Here is a 14,307-nt window from a genome sequence, read left to right on the forward strand (position 1 = left end):
TAATGTAAAGGACTGTGCGAGACAAGGGAGTCTCTGTTCGTCTCTCCGACTGAACATGACAGCTCCTCTCTTTGCCTCATTGAGGAGAAGTACATCCCTCGCCAAATGCTTTCTTACAGCTCTTACAAAAACCAACAGCTAAAACCGAGAAACAAAGCCACTGTATACAAATCCAGCACACAGCGGACCCAATCACCTCCCTGTTATTGTTGTGAATGCGCATATAAAGTCGGAAATCACACTGAATTTCATCCCAGCTGATGGGATACTGTGCTCCGTGGGATACTGTGAAAGGCTGGTGCTGGTTTTCATCTTATTTTAGAGGGCAAAGACAACAATTTACAGTTTGAATTTCAGTTCCACATCTTAACATAAACAATTAAATTACAATATATTACCGTTAGGCGACGCAGTGGTGCAGTGGGTAGTGCTGTCACCTTACAGCAAAAAGGTCGCTGATTCGAACCCCTGCTGGGTCAGTTGGCACTTCTGTGTGGAGTTAGCATGTTCGCCCTGGGTTCACGTGGGTTTACTCCGGGGCTTCCCCCACAGTCCAAAGACGTGCGGAATAGGTGACTTGGGTAAGCTACATTGTCTGTAGTGTATGAGTGTGAATAAGTGTGTATGGATGTTTCCCAGAGGTGGGTTGCAGCTTGAAGGGCATCCACTGCATAAAACATATGCTGGATAAGTTGGCGGTTCATTTCGAGCCCAGATTAATAAAGGGACTAAGCCGAAAAGAAAATCAATGAATGAATAATACCATTAAGGGGTTTGAGGTTGGTATGATTTTTATTGCTAATGAAAGTCTTATCTAAAAATACATCAAAACAGTAATATTGTAAAATATAATTTGAATATTTAAAAAACTTGATCTTTTACAGTTGATTCTAAAACGCTTAAAAATATCCCTTATTATTACAAACAATGGTCAACATAATTTTGCCATGTAATATTTTGCTATATTTTTAGATAAATTGAAAGTTAAAGATAGCATTTTTCTAAAATAAAAATACTATAATTTATTGCTTATTTATTAAATAAATGTAATTATTATTCATTAAAATCCTTATAAATAGTGAAAGTAATCGTGCCAACAAACATTTTTTTGTAGATGTGTATACATTTATTGACAAATTAAAAGTTTAAAAGAATACAATTTATTTGAAAAAATTCAAACTAATTAAATATGCTGCTTAATTTTAAATAAAGTATTAATTATACCCCAAACAAAAATTTTTGTTTAATATACTACCTGACAAAAGACTTGTCGCTCCAAGTTAAAGGAACAGTCTATCCAAGTCTTGTCTGTCCAAGTTATAGGAACAGCAAATAATAACCTGACTTGGATATAGTATATTTGGTATCAGAAATGGCTAATATAAATGGCCAAGGCCTCTATTTTACTCTTATTTTAGCAAAATAAAATATGATTATGCCTTGATCTTTAATGTTTTAATTAGAACAGTAAGATCTGACTTTGCTTAGACAAAAGTCTTATTACTTAACATAAATACTTTTCAGTATAGAATATAATGTCATGGTGCAGTGGAAAAAGAATTATTATTGTGTATGACTCCCATGAGCTTAGACGACTGCATCCAAACATCTCTGCAATGACTCAAATAACTTAATAAAGTCATCTGGAATGGCAAAGTGTTCTTGCAGGACTCCCTGAGTTCATTAAGATTCTTTGGATTCATCTTTAATGCCTCCTCCTCCATCTGACCTCAGACATGCTCAATAATGTTCATGTCTGGTGACTGGGCTGGCCAATCCTGGAGCACCTTGACCTTCTTTGCTTTCAGAAACGTTGATGTGGAGGCTAAAGTGTGAAAAGCAGTACTATCCTGCTAAAGATTTTTTCCTCTCCTGTGGTTTGTGATGTAATGGGCAGCACAAATGTCTTAATATCTCAGGCTGTTGATGTTGCCATCCACTCTGCAGATCTTTTGCATGCCCCCATACTAAATGTAACCCCAAAACATGATTTTTCCTTCTTCAAATTTGACTGATTTCTGTGAGAATCTTGGGTCCGTGCAGGTTCCAATAGGTCTTCTGCAGTATTTGTGATGATTGGGATGTAATTCAACAGATGATTCATCAGAAAATCTACCTTCTGCCACTTTTCCAAACAATCAACTAGAGGTTAAGTTATTATTTGTTGCTCTTACAACTGGGATCGACGACAAGCTTTTTGTCAGGTATACTTGCATATACATAAACAGTAGATATTTTTTAATTATATTGCTACTTAATTCAGTACAGTAATTTCCTATTTTACGTAAATTGTAAAAGTGTTCAGCAGTGTTACACAGTAATATTTTCATAATTCATTATGCATCAATGTAAAAATCAATTTTGTTAATAAAAATATTTTCGGTTGCCTTTAATATCACCTCAATTTACTGCTTCCTTAATGAATAAAAGTATAAATCTCCTTTAGGAATGACAGCAGTAGATACATATAGGCTACTACAAAATCTGACAAGGTGCATTTACATTCTTCCAGTGCCCTATGACAGCACAAATGTGTGAACCACTAAAGATTCTGCACCTTAATAATAATGGGAGTCATTTAGCAGTTAACTATTGGTTGTTTACGGTTGCCAAGCAACAGCACAACCTGTAATACAGCCTTTGACTGATGTGCGGTCACAGGTGTGCAGAGGCTCTAAATGTGGCAGACCCCAGCATAATGCTCATACTGTTAGATTTTCAACCTCTCTGGACCTCTTTGGTAATTTAATTAAACAGTGAATCCTATCCAAATCATAGTGTGGTGTATTTGGAGATCCTGTTCCTCTGCTGTGACTGAGGGCGATCCCTTCCCCCCCATTCCCTCTCCTGTTACACAATAACACAACAACCCGGAGCCAATTCCTCCAACACACACACAAAATCCTAGAAATTCACTACCGTGCTGCCTGTACGCATTTCTCTGCGCATGTATGACACGCGGAAAGACTTGCTGCAGAGGGTTATTATTTTCTTCTCAGTGCGAGGCTCTGAAAGACATTTCAGGCTTATGACAGAACCCGCTGCTGCTTTCTGAGAGACTCTGATGCATGTTTACAGCCGTCTCCCAAGAGCAATCACATCAGATGCGAAGGTGTAAAGTACATATTGTGAAACACCTAATAAAAGGAAATGCACGCCACATACTGCTCTTCAACAGATGTTTCATTTAGAGCATTATGAGACTTTTCTCAGTGCAGATCAAATTATAGCAACAGTAAATACGCTCCATTCAGTTCTCTGTCAAGAAGCGTGCTAATATTCCACCGGCCTGGAGGCTTTCTTTCTTGGAGGTCTTTGAAAGCGCACTCTCCCACCGATCTTTAAGTGGGCTCTCGAGTCTTTGCATGCAGGAATCGGTGAGCATCTCTTATTGATCGTGGAGTCTTTGCATGGGGTCCGGCTATTGATCAGCTCTAATTCTGCTCACGGATCAAATAAAGGAATCTACCATTAACTGTGAGGACTTCAAATGTCAGCGAGACGGCTGGGGGTCATCGAATAATTTGCATTCCACCTTTGTACTGACACATTGTGCTGAAATTGAAAGCGAAAAAGTGTCTATTCTTGAGCAGCGGGAGAGGGAATGAAAAAGAATACTGTCTGCTTGTCCTGTTTATCAATTTATGAGTCATCTGTTTTAATTACTTGTTTACCAGGGGGGGATTTAATTATTATTCACTCTATACAGTACACAGGATATCTAAATTTACTTCAGCTTAATGTAATAAAAGTTATCGTGGACCATCCAGCAGGTAAAAACACACACGACGGCAGCAATTAAATCAAACATGGTCTTGTTATTACAGTCAACAACTGCTGTATTTCCATATTATAATTAACCTCACACATGCCCACACAACATGCTTAACGTAAAACCACAAAAGATCATTTTAATCCTCAAGTTGCATTTGATGCTGAGTAGAAACGACAATTATTTAGCACGTAAAAAAAAATGTTGTCATCATTTACTCGCCCTTGTGTTATTCCAAAACTATTAGACTTTTATGCATTTTTGAAACAAAAATAACATATTACAAGAAAAAAAAATCAACTAAGCTTAAAAACAGTAATCCACAGTAATTCCAATTTCATGAAGCTATATATTGAGGCACAGTATGTATTTTAACCCACTGGAGTCATGTAGATTACTTTTATATTGCTTTACTGAATTTTTTTAGGATCAAAACCTTGAAGTGAACTCAGTTTTAATAAAGAAGCAGAAATCTCTCATGTTTCCTTAAGACGAACAAAACCTTTGATCTTTAACCATACTGTTCAAAAAAATCTCACCATAAACAGCAAAAGTCATTCCAGGGCAGTCGAAAAATGTGGAAAAATCTTAAAAATCCTTTATTGACTTGGCAATTCCTTTAAAAGCGTACAGTTTTAAAGCTATGTCAATAGAGATTTTTAAAATATTTTCCACATTTTTCAGAGTGCCTTGGATTGATTATTGCTGTTTATTCAGATGAATCCCTTACCTAAAGAGCACCAACATATTATTTAATAACCGTAATGTACGGTCAAGGTACGGTATGCTTTTATGACCGTTTCCACTGTCAAAGGAGAATTAGAGTTAGACACGCAACTGAACGCTATTTGTTTACAGAGATACATCACTTGCTCATGGACAAGCTGGAGAATAAAAAAAAGGAACCGCCATTTTTAAAAACATAGCCGAGACGTTGCACTGTTCTAATATATACATATAATAACAAGCCATGGTTGACCAGAGCTTAAACAAACCTTGTCGTCATCTTGATGAACAGCGACAAAGCCAAGAAGAAAAAAACCTGCCATGTCCTGTTGTTGTTTTACGAGCCCGTTTTAAAATGCGAGCAGTTTTAGTTTCTCCAGAGAGCTTGCCGCATGTCTATATTTAAAATAACTAACTTCTTGAGCTGATGATAATAACGTGCACATAATTATTGAAGCACTTCTGACATGCCATCCTTTCAAAAACAGACCAACACGAAAGTGAAGCACAAAAAAACAATAGAGAAGCTGGAAAAACAAAGGAGCAAATGATTCTTTCAGTAACCTAAAACATGAACAAACTGCCATGTTTAACTATTCTCACCTTTTGGACTATTATGATCTCGAAATGACGGGATTACTTTTTGAACAAGAACTCACAAGTGCTGGAGAAGATTAAAGATATAGATAAAGGGTTTGCACTGACTGTGTTTTGTGTTGTTTTTGAACCCAAATAAGGACTAAATGTATGCACTGGGTAGTTTTTCTATAATCGGTAGCATATCGGAGACTTTAAGGGTCGTTACGTGTTCATATATGTTGCATTTATTTATTTATTTTATATAATTTTAGACGTTACAGTAGCCTATTTCGCACTATCATTGATCTGCAGTTATAGTCAAAGCTTGTTCATAGAAAGGGTAGTAATGAACATTAATACACAAGTATTTATGTGTATAAAGCATTTGTTTTGTGAGAAGTGCTTCTCATATGATTTGTAAACGACCTGTACAGCTTTACTTTGACATTTCCTTGAGCGAGAATGACGTCGACTGAAACTTTCTGCCATACATCACGCCATTGGTACCCTTTTGCCAGTGGAAACACAAATCTGATAAAGATGACCTGTACTAGAAGAGGTACTATACTATTCAGTGGAAATGGGCCATAAGTTACCTCTGAGCACTTTTTGTTTGATTTTGAAGCATATTTAAGAGTGAACTGCAGACATTTCAACCTACTTTTTGACAACAAAAAGATCTTTAAATGCATGTAATGTATCAAACACACTGTGACTGCAGATAGTTTTTTTTTTCATACATTCATATAACTGTAAATCAATGTTTGGGGTTAAAACTATATTATATGGAACAGCAAAATCCCTCTGTAACTTCTCATGTCATGTCCATTTGACACATTTTGCACTTCAACTCACACAAAAGTTGCATAAAGTTAAACTTTCTCAGCTTTTGTGACATGACTTGCATTGCTCGATGTGCCTACATCCACTTGCACCGATATTAATCACCCATTAATCAACTCTCTATTAAATATGAATGGGATTGTGTCATGGACAAGCCAGAACTGTTACAGTTAAAATCCCTTAACTGTAAATCCCTTAAATCCCTTTAAGATATCAAGAGTTGATATCCTAAACTTATTGTAAAATGTACATTTATTGTAACATTAGCCATTAAAATACCAATAAGGTCTTGTTATCCTCTTGTTTTGCTTATATATTATCAATAAAAGTAGCTTTTATAGGTGTCAAGCCACTTCTTATTTAATCAACCTTTGGCCCAGAACAATCCTGCCCTTTTTTCTGTGTACTCAACCCCCTCTGGTCCAGCCCGGCAGGTGCTGACGGGGATGGTTTGCTCTAAAGATTGAGCCCACACAGAGGGGGAGCAGCTGTGGGCAACTTTCCTCAGGCGCCTCCGGACACACATTCAGTTTCTGGCACAAGAGACCATTCAGCATTACACAGAGTCAGGGCCTTCACTATTCACCATCAAACAGATCAGGAAAGGGGCTGCAGAGTGATACTACTGTAGAAGGCTTTCGATTAAACTGCTGCCACATTTAAATATGACTGAGCTTTATAACGGGTCACTGAATAACAAATGTCTTATCTTCAGGGGGGAAAAAAGGAAAAGATGGTGAGGAAGAAGTACTGGAATATCATAGACTAATGAGCGTGTTGAGTTTTACACCTGAGCGAACGCCATGAAATTCCCGAGGGATGGATTTGTCTTCCCACTCCCATTCAGCTTTGAGAGAATCAGCGGATGGAGCTTAATTATATTGTTCGGGGACCCTCACAATCGGCATCTTAATATCTGTTAATAAGGCCATTACACAATTGTTTTCATTCCATCTGACTGCTTTTGCTCAAAACAGAGGGGGGAAAAAAGCATGAGTTGCTGATGGATCATTGGTCTGATCGCATGAAAGGAGGATGAGGTGGGAGGACCTACGTGTAGCTCAAACTCACATCAAGAAATGAAATATTGGTAGCCTGGGGGAGACGAATGCGTAGATTTAATGTTCATGTCTTTGATGTGCTCTCTGTAGTATAACAGAACAAAGAATATTTAAAACATGCCACAGAGCTGAAAGACATCTGCTCTCTGATTTTCATATTCAAGTGTCTAGTTTGCATCATATTCTCAAAAACTCCATTATCTAAACTTGATTTTATCCTTTGATGATTTAGAGCGAAATACAATCTGAGAAAGAGTCAAATAGAGTGCTTCCAAAGCGTTTTTTGGTCTTTAGTACAGAGCAAAGAATCACCTCAGTAGCACTAAACAAGGTATGTGCTTTTTATTTCAGACACTAATTATACTCAGTAATATTATGAAACTTAAGATTTGCTTTCAAATGATCAATGATTTAAGTCTACCTCTATAAACACGGTTTATGTTGTTTTTCCAGGTGCACAAATGAAAATTTGCTATATATAGACATAACTAACAGTGCTTTCGTTATAAAAAAAAATAATACCTTCTGTAAGTTCAAAATTGTACTTCTTTTGGGAATCATTGAGATAGAAAGAGAGAGAGAGAGAAAGAGAAAGAGAGAGAGTGAGAGAGTGAGTGAGACTAACACTTTCAATCCATTCTCCATAACCTCATTATTTATTGCTGCTGTTAGAGATCAACATGAGTCTAAAGAGCTTGAAATGCATTGATTAATCAGTTCATTGGCTATTAACCCTTGTTTTCTAGTGCTCTGATCCTCTATTCTGTTTAAAGGAAGCTGCTGCATGTTGTGCGCTTTGAGATTAGAAATACAAATATCTTATTGACTACTAAATCATAATATGACCTGTGACCCATAATAACGGACAGAAAATATCAATATTAATTAATCTCGATCAATTTTTTAAGCATTATGAAACGATTTAATGATGTATCGGCGACGAAGCGTGCGCGTCCATCATGACGCATAATAGAGATTCATTGCAAGCACAGGACTGAAACGAAATGGTGAAGGAAAAGCGGACGTTAAAAATGTGTTTAACTTGGTAATTAGATTATTTCCCAACGGCATGATCCCAATCCCAGCGCGCATTTCGGGTAACGCACATATTTGCATCTGAACCTATGCACTTTTTTTCATTTGAAACGCATTTATCACTATTGCGTTAAAAAGAACCAATTGATGCAAGATAAATATTGTATTCAGCACAAATACAATCGACTTGATCTCCGTGAGTATGCGCAACAGGGAGACAAAAACTTTCACAATCCAGGCTTCTTTCATTTTATCATTCTGCCATCAAAGCAACAGATACGAAGAGCAGCTACCGTGGCTTGATATTCGCTTCACACATTTTCTCCACACTGTAAAAACGGGTTGTACTCACACGCATAAGTCATGGAGAAGCTATTGCCCAATTTGACCATATCCACTTGAGGTACCAGTTTAGGGATATCCTGGTGATGCGAGAGCGCAAAACGAAACACTTCATATTCGTGTGATTCGGTTGGGAATAACCCTCCTGGGGAGAAAGGAAAATCACAGAATAACGTTAAAACTACTCAAGCAGCTTTCTTGTACAACAAGTACATTAAATAACACTATACATACGAGGTATCTCCATTTTTTAATCGCGCGCCTTTCTCCACTCTATCCCTCACTTTTGTCATTCACTCACCTATGTTGATATTACTTGGGAAACTGGAACCGAAGCACAATCCCAGAAAACTGGTGCAGAGCAGTGTGAGGCTTCGCTGCATATTTCCTTTTGCATTAGCGAAGATAAAGAAAGCCAAATCCCAAGCATGGGTATGCGCGTGGTGTTGAATATCTCTTCTGGATGCTCTCACACTATCCACACATCGGCGAGTGAGCAGCGTGGATTACAGGTGCACCTCTTTGCGCGTGCTGTCTTCTCTCGCGCTCGCGCCGCGTCCTTGTGTGTTGCGCTCAGTCGTTCCTTTAGCACGAGCAGCATTTCCTCTGAACGCCGCGAGCGCGCGCGGGGGTGAGAGAGAGATAGAGGGAGAGAGAGGGTCTCCAAAACCTGCACTCCACTCCAGCGCAACACGGTGTGCGGACTTTCTTATCTACTTTACAATTAGTGATTAAATTGTACGCGCTCTAATTAAGAACTGATGGCGAATGACGAGTAAACACACACGAGGGCATACATTATGCGACTCCGTGCTTGTCAATAACATTATTCGTGGAATTCGGTTATTAACTCTGCTTTTTTTCCTTTGTATGGTAATACATTTGTTTTCATGTTTAAAAAAAATGAAATTAGAAGTCATTACATATTTTAACTGTGATTAATTTCCTGTTTCCAGCAGTTTCAAGGACTGTATGATCTTCACAGAAAACAATTGATGAGGGGACAAACTGAGACTAAATCGGATGCTAATTAAACAGTTGGACATATTTATAACAGTTTTACCAAATTAATTTAGGTAGAATATTTTTATAAAAAACTCAAAGTCTTTTTTGGAAGTTTGCCAGTGCCTCTTGTTTGAGAACCGCTGTTTTAGAATATGGTACATAAACTTTACTGGCCGGCGTCGACAGGGAGACCATCTGCTGCGCTTACAACCAAAGACGGTTGCTGCCCAGTTCCCTCATATGGAAATAAAGGATTCATGCAGGCTTTCAGTTCACCATATTGTCTAAACACACGTGGATGTATTTACCTTTATCAACATTATCTGCATAATCATGTCCTAAAATAAAGTTTAACCCAAAATCCTCCTGATCGGCATGCCTTAGTTCACCCAAAATGAAATTTTGCTATCATTTACTCATTCTTCTAAACCTGCTCAGAAATGAAAGCTTTAGCTATAGTTCTACCAGGAAGACTAACTGACTCTTGTCAGCCTCTAAAAACCAAGCAAGCCATATAAGCCCATCTAAGCAATCGGTTTCGCAGTACTCAGGTAAAGTTGCGGAAGTTTCGGTCACGGTGCGGAAGTTTGGACTTCCGACATTGTTTATGTCTCACAGGTTTGTTCATTTATCTGTCCGTGTTCACCTAACAGCTTAAAGTTGAACAGCTTCGTCAAATCACTTCATTTTCGCTATTGATTGATTTCGCCATTTCGCTTTCATTACTCACCAATCCGCCGATCGTACATTTACATGTCCTTGCATAAGGTTAACATTAAAAGCTTTTAGCACTTCTAACGTTATATCAAATTGAACCAAATCAATGGCATAATCATAACCGAACCGTGAGACCAGTACAGGTTCACTCCTTGAGAAAATATGCTGTTTCAATTAACCAAGCTGTTACATGTACATAGTCAGCCTAACATGTGAGTCCACTACATACATTTTAAGTTTTAATCATTTCCTTTCATTTCAAGTAATATCGTCCTGTGTTGTCTTTGCAGCTACTGGTGGTGGTCCAGTTGGATTTTATGGCACTTCGCACTACATGACATCTCGGCTTACCAGTTTTTATGGTTCATTGGTTTCTTCTATATAGCTAAGTCTATTGCGGCCTTACTAATCTTGGCTTATCAATGCTTTTTAACTGCACTTATTGTGACCTTTTATTGTAGCGCTTTTTCATGGACATAACTGTTCGATAATGCAATTTTGGTATCATCACAATTTAACTTTACCTTTCATAAACATATTTCGATTCATTTATGTAACATCATATATAATGTGATTAAGCACCGTTAAAATCAATCAATAAATGAATCAATCAATGAATCAATGAATCAATGAATCAATCAATCAATCAATCAATCAAATCAGACCAATAAATACATATTGTAATAATACAAATTATATAACTATTATTACTATTACTTGTTTTTTTATGTAATCATGGCGCTAGCAATGTAAAGATTATGAATTTTATTCAAAGAAAAATGACCCTTCTTACACTGATAAAATGGATCCCTTCAATCAGTGTACATTCTTTTGGATAAATTTGTTAAATTTAAATTTGTAAATGCCTCCAAGATGTTAAGAACATAATTAATTCTTATTATTTGAGATATGTGTAACTTTCATAATCTTGAAATTGTGCATCAAATTTACCTGCAAACTACATTACTGTAATAACAATAATAATTTTAGCAATTCAAAATTGCTGACTGTTTATGACCATAAAAGACAAACAGTCACAAGATATTCTGCGCTAATTCTAGACTCATGTTTTATTGGTCAAATTGGCATATTAAACGTTTTAAAAGTGTAATTTAAAGCAAAGATGTAAGACATGTTCATATTTCAAGGCATTTTAGATTAAATTTGCCAGGGATGCAATTTAGATCTTTTATCATTTTATCATGATCATCTTTTTATTGGATTGCACATATTGAAACTCTAACATAAAAGTATGATACATTGACAGACAGCACAACCAGTGAATCAGGCCCTGAAACCATCCTTTATGATGTTGCTGGGCGATCTCTACCACTTACAGCAACACAGCCGGCTTCACAGCCTCTTTGAGCTAGAGAGAGAGCAATGACAAGATTAGAGCTCTCGGGTTGATTCAAAACAACAGTGGGTTATTTATAATCCACTGCACTTTTAGTGCCATTGAGATTACCTGCTGGCAAACACTGCAGGAAACAACATGCCAGTCAGTGTCACAGCATCGCTACAACAATTCTGAAACGTGAACCTCATGGTTTTATGTAGTCCATATCGCATCCTTAAACCTGAAGTAATGTATTTGCTTGTAACTAGGCCCATGTGAAATCTGTGCACGCAGAAATGAGCAGATTTTTAGCCCTTCATTAAGTGTACTTATTTATTTGGGTAAATGTGTGTAAAATTATATTGATTTTAAATCACTGAAAAATGTGAAAATGTTCAAATATTTTATTTCAATACAGTTTGTCTTTTAGTAGATATATTATAGGAAAGACTTGCTCAGTTTACCCAATAAGTGGATCTAATTGAACATCAAACAATAAATAAAACATAAAAAGCAAATAGTTACGATTCAGTTACGATTTAGTTACGATTCAGCATAAACCTGAAGATTCTTCATAAAATTCTGTGCAGAAATAGAAAACAATAGCCCCTTTCACACATACAGACCTTTCCGGAAAATTGTCAGTAAATTTTCAGAATAGTATCATGTGTGAACAGGCCCTTTTTGAAAATACAGGTAAATTTGTTCTGTAGATTTTCCAGAAAGAGAAGTTGCAACATTACCGGTAACACCACTGCCACAAAATGCACCCCCTCATAGACTTTCATAGTATTCTCAGTCTACATTTAATAAAAAAAAATCAAAGGTCACAATTGATTAAAACATAAAATGATTATTATTTTGATGGATGAAGCAAGGACAATAAGTAAAATGCATTTTAAAACACACTAGGTTTGCAAAAAGTGTAAAATTATAATATTGACTGTAGTGTAGCCTATAATTGGGCTTTTTAGTGGGTTTTAAACAGACATTTAGGCTACATGGAACACACCAAACAATTTACTTAATCTCATAGGTATTGTATTTAAAGTCAATTCAGTTATTTACATTCTGTAAGGGAAGAAATCTATTCACAAAACTCTCCTCAGTCACTCTCTTTAGTGGCATAACTCTTTTATCATTATTATTATTTAACTTTATTATTATTATTATTATTATTATTATTATTATTATCAATTATCAATTAACAGATGCACATTTCAGAGGGGGTGCATTTTATGGCAGGGGTGTGCCTACACTGCTCTGTGTGAATGCTGAAGAAAAATTGCCGGAAAGAGTGCACACGTTTCGAATGCGCTGACGTCTACTTCAAACAAACATGACATTCAGACACATTCACATCCGCACTGTTCATAAAAAAAAGCCTTTGAATATTTTTCTAGACACATTCAGCTGATAGATGTTTGTAAGATAACGTTTCTATGTTCCTTTTAGTGCCAACTGTTTAAAGAATGATCAATCAAATGCTTATGATAAACCGCTGTTTGTTTACCTTCAAGCTCTGCTTTAGTTGCTTGACACATGTGCACATGAAGAAGTGATGAGCACCAGCACACACACATATTCTTGACACGTGAAAGTGTTACTCCATATGTTTTCATCGGAGTTGTTCACAATACTTATCCATCCACAGAATTTCTAGTGTAGTCAAATGTGTAAACTGCTCGTGGATGTCTCGGACAAAACAGCAAATAAATGCTAAAGCTTTAAATAAAAGTGAAACCATCAACAAAAGCCTGAACCCTATTATATATACAAATACAAGCAAAGTCGTAGAGGTCATATCTGGTTAATTATGTCAGAATTTACCGGTAATTTGGATGGATGGGTGAACAGTCATTTCCAGAAAAATTCCGGAACGACCTTGCCTGTGTGAACAGCCCTTTTTTAATTTACCAGTAAAGTCATTCTAGTAATTTTCATAATATTTACTGGTATCACTTTGTAAAAGGGGGTAATATCGCCAGAGTCTGTCTGGCCTTAGTTATAACTCAACTAATCGTAGTTTCTACAGCATTTAGCATCAGGTTTTAAATGCAAGGTGGGCTTAAATGCCAACAACATCACTTTGTCAAGCCTTTTGTGAAGTTCCCTGCTTGTTTATGAAAAAGGTTCTAAATCCTGCTTTTGACATAATTAGGATTAAGGATAAGCTCATTTATCAGACCCGAGCAATTTCTCTCCTCTGGATAAAGGAAAAATTGCTTTCCTGCTTAATATTGTCTCACGCAAACAGAGGGCTCAATTAGCATATTTTCACTGACAATAGAATTTAAGCGATTAAACGGGTGCAGGGTGAAGAGTGTTTTCTCCTGTCTTCAGTTTAACACGTACAGTGATAAAACAAGATAGATACTGTTTTTTGTGCCTGCTGTGACACCTCTTGAGATGCAGGAAATCTTCAAGAATGCAGAAAATGAAAGGGAACGCCTGAGAACTTGCAAAGTGTGAAAGAGAGGGTGTCATTTATTATGAACCCAGTTCAAGAGGAAGGCACACATACAAATGAGAGGAGATGAAGCATATGGGCCGCAATCAGCCACACCAGCTCCTTACCATGAAGCTCAATTACTCATTGGAAAGTGAGAAGGTGAGGAGGCCTTTCTCATTAAGCCTGTATCATATTCAACCCAAAAGACCTCTATTAGACATCAAGGCAATAAGAGCAAGTAGTTAGAGGCATGGGAAATGAGTTGCACACATTATGTAAGATGTTTTGATTATTGTACACACAGCCGTTCTCTGTGCACAGCTCTTCTCTGGGGCCTACATAATTAATGGTTTTTTTTTTTTTTTGCGAGATGGCGTTTGCTGTCAAAGAGCTCAAATGGTTAATGCCAGCATGTGTTTCTTCCATGTGTGTTAGA

The 14,307-nt window shown here is 36.9% G+C and overlaps 1 protein-coding gene across 15 annotated transcripts in view; it reads right to left on the reverse strand.

The window, feature by feature from the left end:
• gria1a (glutamate receptor, ionotropic, AMPA 1a) overlaps nt 1–14,307 on the reverse strand; it is a 382,253-nt gene that overhangs the window by 134,275 nt on the left and 233,671 nt on the right. For 9 of the 15 annotated variants that reach the window (XR_015506945.1, XR_015506946.1, XR_015506943.1 and 6 more), the window contains exons 1-2: nt 8,660–8,945; nt 8,369–8,503 (exon numbers count right to left, since the gene is read on the reverse strand). The exons of 5 other annotated variants lie outside the window; for them this stretch is intronic. Coding sequence is in view for 4 of the 10 variants with exons in the window: in XM_087280926.1 (XP_087137052.1) it covers nt 8,369–8,503; nt 8,660–8,741 (217 nt within the window). In the remaining 6 variants the exon portion in view is untranslated. 15 annotated transcript variants of the gene reach the window in all.

This window comes from Danio rerio, chromosome 14, assembly GCF_052040795.2.
Source record: "Danio rerio strain M-AB ecotype USA chromosome 14, GRCz13ab, whole genome shotgun sequence".
Taxonomy (NCBI): domain Eukaryota; kingdom Metazoa; phylum Chordata; class Actinopteri; order Cypriniformes; family Danionidae; genus Danio; species Danio rerio.